The sequence below is a fragment of the Gorilla gorilla genome, chromosome 9 (genome assembly GCF_029281585.2).
Source record: "Gorilla gorilla gorilla isolate KB3781 chromosome 9, NHGRI_mGorGor1-v2.1_pri, whole genome shotgun sequence".
Taxonomy (NCBI): Eukaryota; Metazoa; Chordata; class Mammalia; order Primates; family Hominidae; genus Gorilla; species Gorilla gorilla.
Genome location: NC_073233.2, coordinates 75914844 through 75931203, shown reverse-complemented (window position 1 = coordinate 75931203; position 16360 = coordinate 75914844). Strand labels below are relative to the sequence as shown.

The window sequence follows — 16360 nt, the reverse complement described above, 5'->3', positions numbered from 1 at the left end:
TCAAAAGTGGCCCCGTGGCTCCAGCCAGGTGGGTGGTAGCCAGTGCTTTGGAGTGTCGGCCCCACCACGGGCTCCCGCTGCAGCCCTGGATCCAGTGCCCAGCAGGACGGGGTCAGGTGGCTCTGGGCCCCACTACATGGTTGTGGCAGGGTCCCCCATGTAGTTCAGTGGGGATCACAATCTCCACCTCCCAGGACCCCACTCAAGCTCCCATTTGCACAGCCCAAACTGGAGCAGGATGGGGACATGGGAGGTGGGCTCTCGCTGTAGCGTCCTGTGGTGGGAGGTGGGGTCCAGCTGGTGACGCTACTGTCCCTGCAGTGCTCTTTGATGAGCTGTAACAGCAGGCTTGGAGATGGGGCTGGGGACGACCCAGGCAACCCTGAGGGGAGCTTAAGGGAGCCAGGCAACCCTGGCACTTTTCCAAGGCTTTGCATTAACTCAACAGTTCCGCCATGGCCCCGGGGGTAGTGCCGCGTATTTCTGTTTTACCGTCGAGGAAACGGAGGAAACCGAGGCACAAAGAAATGGAGTTAATTCCTAAAGTCACAGGGCCAGGAGGTGGCTGAGTGCGGATTCGAACTCACACCCCAGAGGGCACACATAAGCAGGCCTCTGCACACACATGCGCGCGCGCGCACACACATACACACACACGTGTCCTGGAGGAGGCGGCCCGCAGGGCGGGACAGGGCGGGGCGGGGGCAGGTCCCGGCCGCCGGGAGGAAGTGGCCGGGCGGTCGCAGGGGCTCCGGGGCGACCGCCGCGAGTCCGCAGTAGTTCGGGCCATGGAGGCGGAGCCGCCGCTCTACCCGATGGCGGGGGCTGCGGGGCCGCAGGGCGACGAGGACCGGCTCGGGGTCCCGGACGGGCCCGAGGCCCCGGTGAGCGGGGACCCGGAGTGCGAGGCGCGGGCGTCTCCTGTGGGCCAGGGTCTCCCGGGCGGGGGCGGGGCGGGCCGGGGGGCGGCGGGCACCGGGGGACACGGGTTCGGGGCGCGATCGCGGGTGCGAGCCGCGTGCGTGGCCCGCAGCTGGACGAGCTGGTGGGCGCGTACCCCAACTACAACGAGGAGGAGGAGGAGCGCCGCTACTACCGCCGCAAGCGCCTGGGCGTGCTCAAGAACGTGCTGGCTGCCAGCGCCGGGGGCATGCTCACCTACGGCGTCTACCTGGGTAGGTGCCGCGCGGGGACCCGGGGCCGCCCCGCCCGCTCCCAGCCCGGCCCGGGAAACAGAAACCGCGGGCCGCCGCCTCCCGCCCGCTCTCACTTCCCCTCCGCTGCCCTCGCAGCTGCAGCCACGGCCCCCGGCGGCGGGGGTGGGGTTGGGGGGTCAAGTAGCGCAGCGTCCCCGGGTCCCAGCCAGAGCCTCGGTGTGGGTGGGGGACGGGGGTCCGGGCTCCCGGACAGACCTGCCACCTTCAGAATTGGAGGCCGGCGGAGCAAGGCGGGTGGGGGTCTGGGCTTAGCTGGCCAAGTGGCCGCGGGCTGGCAGAAGGCGTAGCGCAGCCCGGGACCCCAGCTGTCCTGAGGGGCGCTGTCAGCGGGAATGCCTTCGGTGATTGGAGCTCCCTGCGAGGCCTGCATGCCGTCTTCTGCTCGGTGGCGCCCAGAGCCAGGCTGCTCCCTGCACGCCGCTCTCTGTCCTGTCCCCAGGCCTCCTGCAGATGCAGCTGATCCTGCACTACGACGAGACCTACCGCGAGGTGAAGTATGGCAACATGGGGCTGCCCGACATCGACAGCAAAATGCTGATGGGCATCAACGTGACTCCCATCGCCGCCCTGCTCTACACACCTGTGCTCATCAGGTGGGCGCGGCTGCTCCTGTGGGATGCTGCGGTACTCCCATTTCGGAGGGGTACAGAGGCCGGCGGGCCAGGAGGTGTCCATCTGCCGGGGTGTTTGTGGGGCGAGGGAGCAAGGGAGAGGTTTTCTTCTACGCGGAAGCCTGAGAGTGAAGGGCGTGAAACTCGGATTTGGGGAAGGAAACAGGAACTTTGCCTCAGGGCACATTTGGTTTCCAGCAACAGATTCACACGGGCTGAGCTCCCTCCCAGCTTGTCTGGGCCTCACGTGGCACCCTCCTTGTGGCCTCCTTGGAGGCCTCCCAGAGCCACTGTGGCCTTCAGGGTTGGGGCTGTAGAGTTAGGGGTTTCTGATCGGTCAGCAAAGTCCAGGCACCCATGCCTGGCCCAGTCGCTGTGACTGCTGCTGAGGGGGTGTTTCTCACAGACAGGCATGGCTGGGCAGGTGTCCCAGAGCTCTCCCCCAGATCTGAGCCCTGGAGGTATGTGGTTCAGCCTCCCCATCACCGGTCCACAGTGCCCTCCCTGATGGGACCTGGAGACCAGTGGACAAATTAGGTGAATTTGAGCTCCCTCATCTTTAAAACAAACAAACAAACAAACAAACAAAACAACAACAGAAAACTCCATTTAAACAAAAATTTGGAAATTTAAAACATCTCCCGTTGCACAGGCAGGATTAGAATAACTGAAATCATAAAAAAGAAACCCCGTCTAAGCCCTCCAGGAAATCGGCTACCCATGCTGTCCCACCACCATGCATGGATTACATTCACATCCTTGTCCCCAGAGCACGTGTGTGGACGTGCTCGTGTGTGTGTGTGTGTGTGTGTGTGTGTGTGTGTGTGTATGCAAGTGGGCTATGTTTGCTTTTGCTTGCTTCTTTTTTTTTTTTTTTTTGAGATAGACACTTGCTCTGTCACCTAGACTGCAGTGCAGTGGTGTGATCTCGGCTCACTGCAACCTCTGCCTCCCAGGCTCAAGCGATTCTCCTACTTCAGCCCCCCGAGTAGCTGGGATTACAGGCGCCTGCCACCTGGCTAATTTTTGTACTTTTAGTAGAGATGGGGTTTCACTATGTTGACCAGGCTGGTCTTAAACTCCTGACCTCAAGTGATTCTCCTGCCTTGGCCTCCCAAAGTGCTGGGATTACAGGCATGAGCCACAGTGCCCAAAGCTTGCTTCCTTCTTTTCACTGAGCGTATCTTAGCCTACTCTATAGCCTTCACAGTTACGACTTTGCAATGGTAGCATCTTCTGCAGATACAGTGGCACTGAACAGTGGCTTGGAATTGGACACTGCAGTTCCTTCTGTGCTTACAGCTGTTTCCTTGTTTTTTTTAAAAAAATTATGTGTTTATTTATTTTATTATTATTATTATTTGAGACAGAGTCTCACTCTGTCACCCAGGTGAGAGTGCAGTGGCACGAACACAGCTCACTGCCTCCTCAACCCCCACACACTGGGCTCAAGCAATCCTCCCACCTCAGCCTCCCGAGTAGCTGGGCCTACAGGCACACGCCATCACATCTGGCTGATTTTTAAAGTATTTGTAGCGGTGGGGAGTTGCTATGTTGCTCAGGCCAGTCTCAAATTCACCCGCCCCAGCCCCACAAAGTGTTGGGATTACAGGTGTGAGCCACCACATCCAGCACTCCCCCAATTTTTTAAACAATTATTTTTCCTAGGATACATTTTCAACAATGTCTTCACTAGGTTCAAGCCATACAAAAGGCTTTATGGCTTTTGAAACCTATCACTTCTACTAATAGCAGTGAACTCTTGTCTCCTGTCTGCCCGGCACTTTATTTTATTTATTTTTATTTTTACTTTTTTTTTGAAATGGAGTCTCACTCTATCACACAGGCTGGAGTGCAATGGCACAATCTCGGCTCACTCCAACCTCTGCCTCCCAGGTTCAAGCGATTTTCCTGCCTCAGCCTCCCGAGTAGCTGGGATTATAGGCGCCCGCCACCATGCTCAGCTAATTTTTTGTATTTTTAGTAAAGACGGGGTTTCACCATGTTGGCCAGGCTGGTCTCAAACTTCTGACCTCAGGTGGTCTGCCCACCTCCACCTCCTAAAGTGCTGGGATTACAGGCACGAACCACCACGCCCGGCCGTGCTGGGCACTTTATAAGCGCAATTTCATTCCCAATAATTTGAGGAAGCTGCTCCAATCTTAGACATGAAGAAACCATGGTGTTAAACAACTTGCCCAGGTCCCACAGGCAGTAACTGGCAGACTGAAGGCTTGAACCCCAGTAGAGGGACTCAAATCCACATGTTCACCCCCTGCCAAAACTACCAGGCTGCTTTCCCAAAGGGTTATGCCAGTGTGTGTGACCACTGGCTATATTTGCCACTTTTTTTTTGAGCAATTTTGCTGTTGCCCAGGCTGGAGTGCAGTGGCGTGATCTCAGCTCACGGCAACCTCCGCCTCCTGGGTTCAAGCGATTCTCCTGCCTCAGCCTTCCAAGTAGATGGGATTACAGATGTGCACCACCACACCTGGCTAATTTTTGTATTTTTAGTAGAGGTGGGGTTTCACCATGTTGGCCAGGCTGGTCTCAAACTTCTGACCTCAGGTGATCCGCCCACCTCCACCTCCTAAAGTGCTGGAATTACAGATGTGAGCCACTGTGCCCGGCCTATATGTGCCACTTTCAAACCACATCCTCACCAGCAGTGAATGCACATTTTTACTGGCATTTTTACTTAAGGAGCGTAAATACAGAAAACTTGAAGATACCAGTAGTGGTTTTTGGCCTGATCAGCCTCCATGGGTGGTTGAGCCCTCATCCTGTCACTCACCAAGCCCCTTCTATTGTCACTGTGTGACCTTTTCCCAGACCCAGAGAGGTGGAAACTTCCTGACTGACCACCATGGTTCATAAAAGCAATGGACTGGAGGCAGGGGCGCTGGGACTCTGGCTCTGCTGCTCCCAGCAGTGGGGCCTCTTCCTTTCTCTTCTCCCAGCCTGAGTCAAGCCCCTGGGCCCTACAGACACAGTGCATGAGCTTGGGAGGAGAAGGGGGAATGGGAGAATCAGAGAGCCCAGAACACGCATGAGGGCTGGTTACACCCATGGGTCACTCTCCATCCTCACAGTGGTGAGGAGAGGCCTGTGGTTTGGGCTCCGTGCCCATATTACAGCTGGGAAAACTGAGGCACAGTAGCTTGCCTGAGGCCACTCAGCAAGTCTGTGTATCTGATATTCCATCTCAGTGCCCTCGACTCTCTCTACCTCACAAAGCCCTGTGAGCTGGGACCTGCGGTTGTGGCCCTGTTTGGCTTCAGGCCACAGTGGTCCAGCAGGCCTGTGGTGCCAGCATCTCTCCCACTGTCCGCAGGTTTTTCGGAACGAAGTGGATGATGTTCCTCGCTGTGGGCATCTATGCCCTCTTTGTCTCCACCAACTACTGGGAGCGCTACTACACGCTTGTGCCTTCGGCTGTGGCCCTGGGCATGGCCATCGTGCCTCTTTGGGCTTCCATGGGCAACTACATCACCAGGTGAGCCTGGTGGGCAGCAGGGCAGGAGGCTGGAGACCTGGCCAAGCCTCCACTTTATTGCCAACTTTGGCTGGGGGACCACAGGAAGCCCCTTCTGCCCTCTGGGCCTCCGTTTCCCCACACTGGGGCTGGTCTGCCCCTAGCTCTGGGTGCAGGACACACAGGAGTGGCACAGGTCGGGCTGGGGAGAGCCTTCTCTCCTTTGTGGTCCAGGATGGCGCAGAAGTACCACGAGTACTCCCACTACAAGGAGCAGGATGGGCAGGGGATGAAGCAGCGGCCTCCGCGGGGCTCCCACGCGCCCTATCTCCTGGTCTTCCAAGCCATCTTCTACAGCTTCTTCCATGTGAGTGCCACGTGGGCCATTGTTGGGTGGCAGGGGCAGGCCCACGCATTGGAGCCCATCCACAGTCTCAACCCTCTAGTCCCACTTTCTTTCTTTTATTATTGTTATTTTTAAGAGGCCTGGTCTCACTATGTTGCCCAGCTGGGTTTGAACTCCTGGGCTCCAGTGATCCTCCCACCTTGGCCTCCCAAGTAGCTGGGACTACATGCGCACACCACTGTATCTGCCCCGCCTTCATTTCTTTTTCTTTCTTTTTTTTTTTTTGGTGGGGGTGGGGGGCAGGGTCTTGCTCTGTTGCCCAGGCTGGAGTGCAGTAGTGCAGTCACGGCTCACTGCAACCTTGAACTGCTGGGCTCAAGTGATCCTCCTACCTCAGCCTTCTGAGTAGCTGGCATCATATGCGTGTGCTACCACACCCAGCTAATTTTTTATTTTTTGTAGAGATAGGATCTTACTATGTTGCCCAGGCTGCCCATCTTCCTTTCTTGAGCCCACCCCAGCTTGCTCATCCATAGAGATAGAGATCTCATCTGCCCTTTTCCACAATGCTGGCCAGGAGGAGGTCTTCCTCATTGGGCGGCCCTGTAACCACACTACTCCCAGAACTGGGAAGGCCCCTGTTCCCCCAAGGCTGTGCCTGGACCCCTCCCCAGACCATGCCTGTGTCCCCTGCCTGGCTCTGTGCCTGAGTCTGGTCCCAACTGCCCTTGTTTCTGCAGCTGAGCTTCGCCTGTGCCCAGCTGCCCATGATTTATTTCCTGAACCACTACCTGTATGACCTGAACCACACACTGTACAATGTGCAGAGCTGCGGTTAGTCCTTGTTGGGGGTTGGGGAGGAGTCCACAAAGCCTGCTTACTTCCCCAGCAGACACTGGGCCCTCACTCACAGGATTCAGGGCTGGCAGCCCAGTGCCCCATGGCTCTGGTGGGCAAGACACAGGGCCCTGTAGGAGTAAGTAGTTAGGACATCTGACCCAGCCAGGAGAATGGGTGGGCGGGGAAGACTGCCTGGAGAAGGCACCATCTGGGCTGAGGCTGCCAGTGGGATCTTTCTTGGGGCCAGGCAAACAGTCAGAGCTCAATCAGTGCAGGGGGTGTGCATGGAAATGTGAGGTCCACTGAGCCTTGGGGCAATAGGGCGGGAAGCAGGGGAAAGATGCCCCTTTCCCGGGGAACACCCAGCCCCAGCGGTCCAAACCTCCAAACCGCTCTCTGAAGGAACTCTGCCCTTGCTCTCACTCTCCCGCCCTCCACCGCTCCTCCGCGGCCTGCGTGGCTCCACCCTGGTGGCTGGGTTGACTGTGTGCCCTACTCTCTGCTCACGGTGCCCTCACCCCCACCCTTCCCAGGCACCAACAGCCACGGGATCCTCAGCGGCTTCAACAAGACGGTTCTGCGGACGCTCCCGCGGAGCGGAAACCTCATTGTGGTGGAGAGCGTGCTCATGGCAGTGGCCTTCCTGGCCATGCTGCTGGTGCGGCCCGGGATGGGGGCAGGACAGTCAGTGAAGCAGAGTGTGGTTCTGGGGACCGAGTCTGCGAGAAAGGGTCTGGATCGGATGGCGTGGCCTGGGTCGGGTTGTGGCCTCGGGGCGGGCCGTAGGCCTGGGAGCGCGATCTGAGTTGGGGAGCTAGGGCCGAGTGCTGCAGAGCGGGCATGAGGCTCGGAGGCGGGGCTGAGGCCTGTGGTCCGAGGCAGGCGTGGGCATCCAGAGGCCAGGGGAAGGAGGGAACAGGCTTGGTCCACAGTTTCGAGCTGGAGACAAGATCTTAGAGGACTGACTGAGACCTGTGAGGGGGTTGGGGACAGGACCAAGGGTGAGGGCTGGAAGGTGTGGCTCAAACTGGAAGTGATACTGGACGGCAGAACTAAGGCGTTGGCATGGCTGCAGCCTGGCGATGGAGCTGGGAGGCAAGGCCCAGTCTGTGGCTGTGTCAGGGCGGGGCCTAGTGCTGGGAGGCGGGGCCGAAGTCTGTGGGTGTGTCCGAGGGGCGGGGACTAGCCTGGAAGGCGGGGCTGAGGTCTGGCGCGGGGCTGAGAAGGAAGGCTGAAGTCTATGGATTTGTCTGAATGTGAGTTGTGAAGTGTGTGTATGTGAGAGAGAGGGGATGGGGCCTTGGGCTGGGAGGCAAGACCACCGTCTTTGGGAGTGTGGTGGCGTGGCTTTGTGCTGAGAGGCGGGGCCTTGAGCTGGGATAAGGCAAGACCTGGGTCTGTGGGTGTGTCTCAGGGGCGGGGCCCTGGGCTGGGAGGCGGGGCCGAGAGCTGGGGCAAGGCCCAGGCATGTGGTGCATCTGAAGGGCGGGGCTGAAGCCTGGAGGCTAGGCCTGGGCCTGGCTGGCCGCCTCTTCAAGTAATGGGTTCGCAGGTGCTGGGTTTGTGCGGAGCCGCTTACCGGCCCACGGAGGAGATCGATCTGCGCAGCGTGGGCTGGGGCAACATCTTCCAGCTGCCCTTCAAGCACGTGCGTGACTACCGCCTGCGCCACCTCGTGCCTTTCTTTATCTACAGCGGCTTCGAGGTGCTCTTTGCCTGCACTGGTATCGCCTTGGTAAGTACAGCCTGCATAGGACTGCCCGATAAAAGACAAGATAGCCAGGTAAATTTGAATTCAAGTAAACAACGAATAATTTTTAATTACATATGTAAGTGTGTACATGTATATCCCAAATATCCCCCTCCTGCTTTCTCTTCCCTCTCTTACCCCCATCCCCCCTTTACCTTGGGCAAGTTATTTTAACTTCTCTGAATCGAAATGGGATAGCACCCACAGAGTGTTTAGTTCCTTGTGGGGTACAGCCCACGGTGTCTAGGGACATTCCAAGCATTTTCACACCTGCCCTCAGAACCTTCCCCTGAGCCTTGGAGCGAGGTCAGGCAGTCCAGGGAGGGCAGGGTGTGGCCTAAGGAACACCTCTTGTGGGGAGTAAGAGCCAGCCCTTCTCCTCCCCTGGCTCTTACTCCTCGTATCGCGGGGGGCCCCTCTCCCCACCCTGGCTCTTAGGACCCCCATCGCAGGGGGGTGAGGCACCCCCCGCGATGCGGGGAGGGCTGAGACTGGGGTCTGGGCTGTTCCAGACTTCAACACTCACCCCTTGTCCCCCCGCAGGGCTATGGCGTGTGCTCGGTGGGGCTGGAGCGGCTGGCTTACCTCCTCGTGGCTTACAGCCTGGGCGCCTCAGCCGCCTCACTCCTGGGCCTGCTGGGCCTGTGGCTGCCACGCCCTGTGCCCCTGGTGGCTGGAGCAGGGGTGCACCTGCTGCTCACCTTCATCCTCTTTTTCTGGGCCCCTGTGCCTCGGGTCCTGCAACGCAGCTGGATCCTCTATGTGGCAGCTGCCCTTTGGGGTGTGGGCAGTGCTCTGAACAAGACTGGACTCAGCAGTGAGTATAGCTGTGGGCACTGGGGGGGTGGGGGGGGGGCGGGGCAGGGGCTTTATGGCTATCTGTGGGTGGTTGGCGAGACATAGACATCCCAGGGATAGATATGGGGTCCCATGGTCACATAGGGTCCTGTGGACATGGCAGAGGTAGGTGGGGCTTCCTGTGGACACTCCGGGGGTGGAAGGGAAGTCTTATGGACACACTGGGGACAGATGGGTAGGGCGTGGACACCCTGGAGACAGGTATGGGGGTTCCATGCCATGGACATTCCGTTAATACCTCAGGGCGGGCACAGGGCCCCATCAACACTGGAGGGTCAGTGTGAAATCTCGTGGCTACAGGGGGCAGGTGTGGGGCTCTGTGGACACCCCTTAGGGACAGTGTGAAAAACACATCAGGGATTCTCCCTTTTCATACCAGGGGACAGGGCTTACCCTGGCATAGTTTTCATGACACTTGGAGCAGATGTTTTGGTCTCTGCCTCACGGAGCATGTGGTAGGAGCAAGTGGCCTGTTGTATACCCATGGCATAGATACAGAAATGGGCCTTTGTATAGAGAGGAGCAGGCCTGCAGCCCCAACCCAGTCTGCTCAGTACCAGAGTCCAGGCCCCAGGTCTGGGCTGCTGGGGAACACGGCCCTGTTTGCAGAAGGCAGCGGGTGGGCCCATGTTCAGCTCCAGGATGCTCCCTGCCCACAGATGGGCACACGCAGTGACACACAGCTAGCACACATGGGCACAGTCCTGCGGGGCATCCATGTCAGTGTCTGTTCTGATGGGCCGAAGCTGTGAACAGTTTTGAACGTCATCCTTGGGGGTGTGGAGTGGCCAAGGTCATGCCTGCTGCTGGCAGGGCAGAGGCTGGCTCTGTGTCTCTGTCTGTAGCAGGGGCTGGAGCCTCATACTGCACCACAGTCTCTTGGCCGTTTTGCCCAAGGATAGCCAATTCTGGGCAGAGTCCAGCCTGGGTATCTTGAACCCATGTTGTGCCCTGTCTGGTCCTGGCATCCCCTCTGCCCAGCTCCATATCCCATCTCCTCCGGTGAACCCCGGGGGATCCTTGTCTCTTCATAGCAGCACTGTGGGGGTAAAGTCACCCTGCAGGGCCCCAAGACAGGAGTGTTCATGTCCTGAGTGCCTGGTGAAGGTGTTAATAGTGGCCCCTATGATTTGGCAGGTGCCATGCCCATTTTCTCACTTTAGAACTTCAGAACACAGCACACAATAGGCATAAGCTCATCTCACCATTGGGAAAAGCAGCTCTGGGGAGTTAAGTACCCAAATCACCCACAGAGCCAACATTACAGCCCTGAGAACGAGCGTGCATCTTCTGACTCCCAATCCATTACTCTTGTTGTCCACCCTGGGAGGACTCACTGGAAAGGAAGCCCCCCTCTCCATGCTTAGCTTCAGGTTTGATTTGCAGAGTTGGCAGCTGCAAACAGTTCGATCCCTCTAGTCCCGGCTGAGGAGGAGAAACAGCGCCTGCAAGCTTGGCACTGCACACCTGGGTTGGGGACAGGACATGACTAAGCACAGAGCTTTCTTCTTTTGAGGCCACGCATGTGGTGCGGAGCGGGACCACCTGCATCCACACAGCCCGACGCACCTGCTCCTACTTCTGCTTTGCGTGTGAGCAGTGTGGTGACCAGGGTCTCCACCAGGGGGCAGGCCAGGACCGCCTCACAGCACTTTCTAGGCGCTCTCTGGTCCCGGGCTGGGACACATACAGGGCTTAGTAAAGTTTATAGATGGTAGCTCAGCAGCCCCAGGCCCCAGGTGACACTTCTCCCCTGCCTGCCCTGTACTGCCTGCCTGCAGCACTCCTGGGAATCTTGTACGAAGACAAGGAGAGACAGGACTTCATCTTCACCATCTACCACTGGTGGCAGGCTGTGGCCATCTTCACCGTGTACCTGGGCTCGAGCCTGCACATGAAGGTGAGACTGGGCAGGGTTGGGGGCCCCATGCCCAATGACAGGTACTTCCTTAGCCCCTGCCCCGGCTTCACAGCTTCCTAAACGCCACCCCTTCCCAAGCCAGTCTCTGGGCCAAGGCCCCATTCCTGCAGCCCACTGGGTGGCCCCCAACTCAGCACCCCACTTACTGGCCCACCTCCAGCCAGTCAGTTTGCCCATCTCTGAGGGGATTTGTGGGTGCATCACAGCCATCCTGTGGGCTGTTTGGTACCCTGTTCTCCAGATGTTGGGTCTGTCTCCCTTCATGGCCTGAACGGGAGCAGGCTCCTCATGCTCTGCTCCCAAAAGATGGTGGCTCGGTCTAGCAAGTCCCAGTTGCTAAACATTTTTTAAAAATAGAACTAAAGGCTGGGCGCCGTGGCTCACTCCTGTAATCCCAGCACTTTGGGAGGCCGAGGCGAGTGGATTGCCTGAGGTAGGGAGCTTGAGACCAGCCTGACCGACATGGTGAAACCTCGTCTCTACTAAAAATACAAAAATTAGCCGGGCGTGGTGGCAGATGCCTGTAATCACAGCTACTCTGGAGGCTGAGGCAGGAGAATCGCTTGAACTGGGAGGCAGAGGTTGCAGTTAGCCGAGACGGGGCCTTGGCACTCCATCCAGCCTAAGCAACAAGAGCGAAACTCCGTCTCAAAAAAAATAAATAAAAATAAACATAGAACTAAAAATAGCAGGGAGTGGGCCGGGAGTAGTGGCTCATGCCTGTAATCCCAGCATTTTGAGACGCTGAGGTGGGGGTTCTGAGATCTGGAGTTCGAGACCAGCCTGGGTAACAGGCTGTGAAACCCTGTCTCTACTAAAAACACAAAAATTAGCTGGGCATGGTGGCACGTCCCTGTGATCCCAGCTACTCTGGAGGCTGAGGCACAAGAATGGCTTGAACCTGGGAGATGGAGGTTGCAGTGAGCCAAGATCGCGCCACCGCACTTCAGCCTGGAGGACAGAGCGAGACTCTGTCTTCCAAAAAGAAAAAAAGAAAAAAGAAAAGCAGTGAGTGGGCTGGGCATGGTGGCTCACGCCTGTAATCCCCACACTTTGGGAGGCTGAGGCAGGAGGATTGCTTGAGGCCAGGAGTTCAAGACCAGCCTGGGCAACATAGGAGACCCTGTCTCTACAAAAAATTTAAAAATTAGCTGGGCGTGGTGGCGTGTGCCTGTAGTTCCAGCTACTTGGGAGACTGAGGTGGGAGGATGGCTTGAGCCTGGAAGATTGAGGCTGAAGTGAGCGTGCCACTGTGCTCCAGCAGTGGGTGGGGGAAGAGAGGGAGGGGGCGCGGTGGGGAAACGGAGCGACCGTGTCTGGAAAAAAGAAAAGAGCAGGAAGTATGCATACAGATATGTGTGTATGTACTGAGCTATGGTGTGAAATCATTCCTGACTGCGGGTTATAGTCAAAACCCCATGAAGAGCATCACTACAGCCCACGGGTGTGTCAGGGACACAGTGTTGTGAGCCCTGGGAAGGCAGGGCCTGTGGCCAGCACTTTATCAACACTGGCGCATGCACCCTATTAGGCAAAGGGATTTGCATTGTCCCCTTACAGCGTGGGACACTGAGGTCGCCAAGGGCATGGCGACTGTAAGGGACAGTGCTGGATGTGAGCCTCCCCTGCAGGAGGCGGTCCAGGAAGCATGGGTGGAGGGGCTGGAGAAGTTGAGGGTCGCGTGGCCCGGGAGGCTCCCGGAGGAGGGAAGGGCCTATCTCAGCGAGGGGCATAGGCGGGGAAGGTGCGGGGCGAGGCGGCCGCGGGTCCCTGGCATCCCTCTCCTTACGCCCAGGCTAAGCTGGCGGTGCTGCTGGTGACGCTGGTGGCGGCCGCGGTCTCCTACCTGCGGATGGAGCAGAAGCTGCGGCGGGGCGTGGCCCCGCGCCAGCCCCGCATCCCGCGGCCCCAGCACAAGGTGCGCGGTTACCGCTACTTGGAGGAGGACAACTCGGACGAGAGCGACGCGGAGGGCGAGCATGGCGACGGCGCGGAGGAGGAGGCGCCGCCCGCGGGGCCCAGGCCTGGCCCCGAGCCCGCTGGACTCGGCCGCCGGCCCTGCCCGTACGAACAGGCGCAGGGGGGAGACGGGCCGGAGGAGCAGTGAGGGGCCGCCTGGTCCCCGGACTCAGCCTCCCTCCTCGCCCGCCTCAGTTTACCACGTCTGAGGTCGGGGGGACCCCCTCCGAGTCCCGCGCTGTCTTCAAAGGCCCCTGTCTCCCCTCCCCAACGTTGGGGACGCCCCTCCCAGAGCCCGGGTCACCTCCGGGCTTCCGCAGCCCCCTCCAAGGCGGAGTGGAGCCTTGGGAACCCCTCGGCCAAGCACAGGGGTTCGAAAATACAGCTGATACCCCGCGGGCCCCTAGCACGCGCCCCAGCGCCGGAGCAGGGTCAGGGTCTTCTTGCGACCCGGCTCCGCTCCAGATCCCCCCAGCTCTCGGCCGCGGACCCGGGCCGCGTGTGAGCGCGCTTTGCACCTCCTATCCCCAGGGTCCGCGGAGAGCCACGATTTTTTACAGAAAATGAGCAATAAAGAGATTTTGTACTGTCCTGACTGGGGAGTCCCAGGCCGCGGGGGACGGAGCGCCCCTGGGATGCACGCCCGGCTGGCCCGGCCTCTGGGCGCGGTGGTGACAGGCCCTGACCTAGGGGGACCGCGGGGTGTGGGGAGTGCGGCGCCCTACTGGGGGCGGGGCGAGGTCTCCGTAGGCCCCGCCCACCAGCCCTTCCTCCCTCCTGAGGCCCCGCCCCCCCATACCTGCCTGCCTTTGCCAGCCCCAGCCAGGAGAAGGGAGCGGCGGAGCGGCTGGCAGAGACAGAGGAGGGTGTGACGGCGTTGCTGGTCCCCCATGCGTCCAGAGGGCGAGACAGACTCCCGAGGCACACCCTCCAGGGGCCTGTGTAGGCATCCTCGGCCCTCCAGCGACCACCCCCGCGTCGGACAGGGTCCACTTCCGAGCCACGGTGGGGTCACCCTGTGCCCAGTAAGGGCCTTGGAAGTGGTGGTTGGAGGCCAGGTACGCTCGGTTACTACCCTTTCTCGGCTACAGCCTCAGCTGCGATGCCCGCGAGAAACAGGCTGGTGGAGGGGCAGACCTCCTACAAGGCCTGAAGGTGCCGTTCCTCCACCCGCTCCTCTTGTGGCCAGAGGAGAGGGACACCCCCGCCATGAAGAGCTCTGAACGGTTGGGTGAGGACAAGTGGGGGCCGTGGGAGGGCCATGGAGCCCCCAGCTGCACCCCAGCAGGCCCGGGGCTGGCCCACACCATTCCTCACTCCCCACAGCCTCTCTACCCCTGACTTTGGCGAGACCCTCGTCCGTACCTCCAGGCTCCATGCCTGCCTCAGCATCGCTCTATGGATTCTCCCAGCAGTAAACTGGCCCCATCTCTCCTCTCTGCCCTCATGTGAGTTTGGTTCTTGAAGCCTCTAGTGGTCCCTGGGGCCAGACTCTGTGGCCTTGGACAGGCAGTCTCCCATCTGAGCCACAGGTTCCTTCTCTGTGGAATGTGTGAGGGAACATGTTGGAGCCCTTAGTGTGGCGGCAGCAAGCGCCCCAGGCCCTGTAAGAAACACAAAAGGGTGCGGCGGGAGACTTGACATTTTCTAAATCTGGGAGGGAACGCTGCCTGCCTCACGCCGACCTTCAGTGACAAGCAGACTCAGAAGCGGTCCCAAGGTGCCACCGTAACCTGGGTGAAGGCCAGCACTGTGTGCTTCCAGTTCCCCCTCGGCATCTGTAGACTAAGTGTTCTCTGGAGGTGGCTGGCCACATCCTCCAGGCAGGCTCCAGCAAAACCAGTTGGAGTTGGGCAACCTGATGCTGGGATGATTCACCTCTGAATGGAGGGCAAGGTGATATTTGGAAGGGTGTGGGCCCCTGGGATGCTGGGCAAATGGGGAGCGGGTGCCTGGATAGTGGGCCTACAGATCCTCCCAGTTCCGAGTCAATTCCAATGTCCATGGTGCTAAGGAACAGAGGCTCTGATGTTGAGCAGACTTGAAGGTGATCCAGGCACATGGAGTGGCCACTCAGGGGCTTGGCTCCTGGCTGTGCTCTTCCTATCTGGGCATTTCCCATGAGAAGGCTTCACAGGCCACCTGGCTGTTCCTGGCACACGGAGAATGCCCAGATGCTGACATGTGTCAGACAACACATATTTACACCTGATAGGCCACACACATGCAACATGCAAACACACGTGACGAGTAACACCTGTGACAGACACTACATGACAACACACGTGCACACATGATGAGAAACACATATCACAGGCCGTGCGACGGGAAACACACATCACAGGCTGTGCGACGGGAAACACAGTGCAGGCAGTGCGACGGGCCCTGGCAGCAAGCTCAGCAGGCTGGCTCTTTTCGAGGAGGAGAAGAGCTCATTGTAAGAGATGACACTGGCGTAGGTGGCACCTCCCCTGTCTCCATCACCCCCGAATAAGGTGATTGGGTGGAGGTTCTGGACCCCTGAGTGGATGAGCAAGTTGTGTCATGGCCTCCGTGTCTGATTGCCACCCTCGCTCCCAAAGCAACTCTATGATTTTGTCGATCTGCACTGTGGGGATTTTTCTTTTTCTTTTTCTTTTCTTTTCTTTTTTTTTTTTTTGCAACGGAGTTTCACTCTTGTTGCCCAAGCTGGAGTGCAATGGCGTGATCTCAGCTCACTGCAACCTCCATCTGGGTTCAAGCGATTCTCCTACCTCAGGCTCCCGAGTAGCGGGGATTACAGGTGCCCACCACCAAGCCAGGCTAATTTTTTTGTATTTTTAGTAGAGACAAAGTTTCACCATGTTGGCCAAGCTGGTCTCAAACTCCTGACCTCAGGTGATCCACCTGTCTCGGCATCCCAAAGTGCTGGGATTACAGACGTGAGCCATCATGCCCGGCTGGGATTTTTCAATTATGTGATTCCAAGAATCTCCAGTCCAAGATTTTCCCTATCTTTAAGTTCTCAGTAGCAGGTTAGATAACCTGAGAAGTCTCCCTCTTCAAAACACCTAGAAATGCTGGGTAAGAAACAAATGTCCTTTTAACTATAGAGCTGAGGCCGGGCATGGTGGCTCACGCCTGTAATTCCAGCACATTGGGAGGCTGAGGCGGGCGGATCACCTGAGGCCAGGAGTTCGAGACCAGCCTGGCCAATGGTGAAACCCCATCTCTACTAAAAATACAAAAATCAGCCAGGAGTGGTGGCAGACGCTTGTAATCTCAGCTACTTAGGAGGCTGAAGCAGGAGAATTGCTTAAACCCGGAAGGCAGAAGTTGCAGTGAGCCAAGATCACGCCATTACACACCAGCCTGGGCAAAAGAGTGAAACTCCATCTCAAAAA

General features: G+C 58.4%; 1 protein-coding gene across 1 annotated transcript; it reads left to right on the top strand.

Moving 5' to 3' along the window:
• The first annotated feature begins 706 nt into the window (after positions 1 to 706).
• UNC93B1 (unc-93 homolog B1, TLR signaling regulator) lies at positions 707 to 13572 on the top strand. Its single transcript, XM_031016323.3, has 11 exons — positions 707 to 884; positions 1034 to 1175; positions 1657 to 1810; positions 5163 to 5324; positions 5538 to 5670; positions 6390 to 6483; positions 7023 to 7147; positions 8042 to 8224; positions 8783 to 9056; positions 10879 to 10997; positions 12814 to 13572. The coding sequence occupies exons 1-11, from the start codon at positions 789 to 791 to the stop codon at positions 13123 to 13125; spliced, it is 1794 nt and encodes a 597-aa protein (XP_030872183.1). The 5' UTR covers positions 707 to 788; the 3' UTR covers positions 13126 to 13572.
• The last annotated feature ends 2788 nt before the right edge of the window (positions 13573 to 16360 follow it).

Excerpts from the sequence above, each read along its gene's own strand:
- UNC93B1 (XM_031016323.3), top strand. The coding sequence starts at position 789 with ATGGAGGCGGAGCCGCCGCTCTACCCGATGGCGGGGGCTGCGGGGCCG. Across the intron at positions 885-1,033 it reads CGGACGGGCCCGAGGCCCCG|CTGGACGAGCTGGTGGGCGC; the intron begins GTGAGCGGGGAC and ends CGTGGCCCGCAG. Across the intron at positions 9,057-10,878 it reads GAACAAGACTGGACTCAGCA|CACTCCTGGGAATCTTGTAC; the intron begins GTGAGTATAGCT and ends GCCTGCCTGCAG.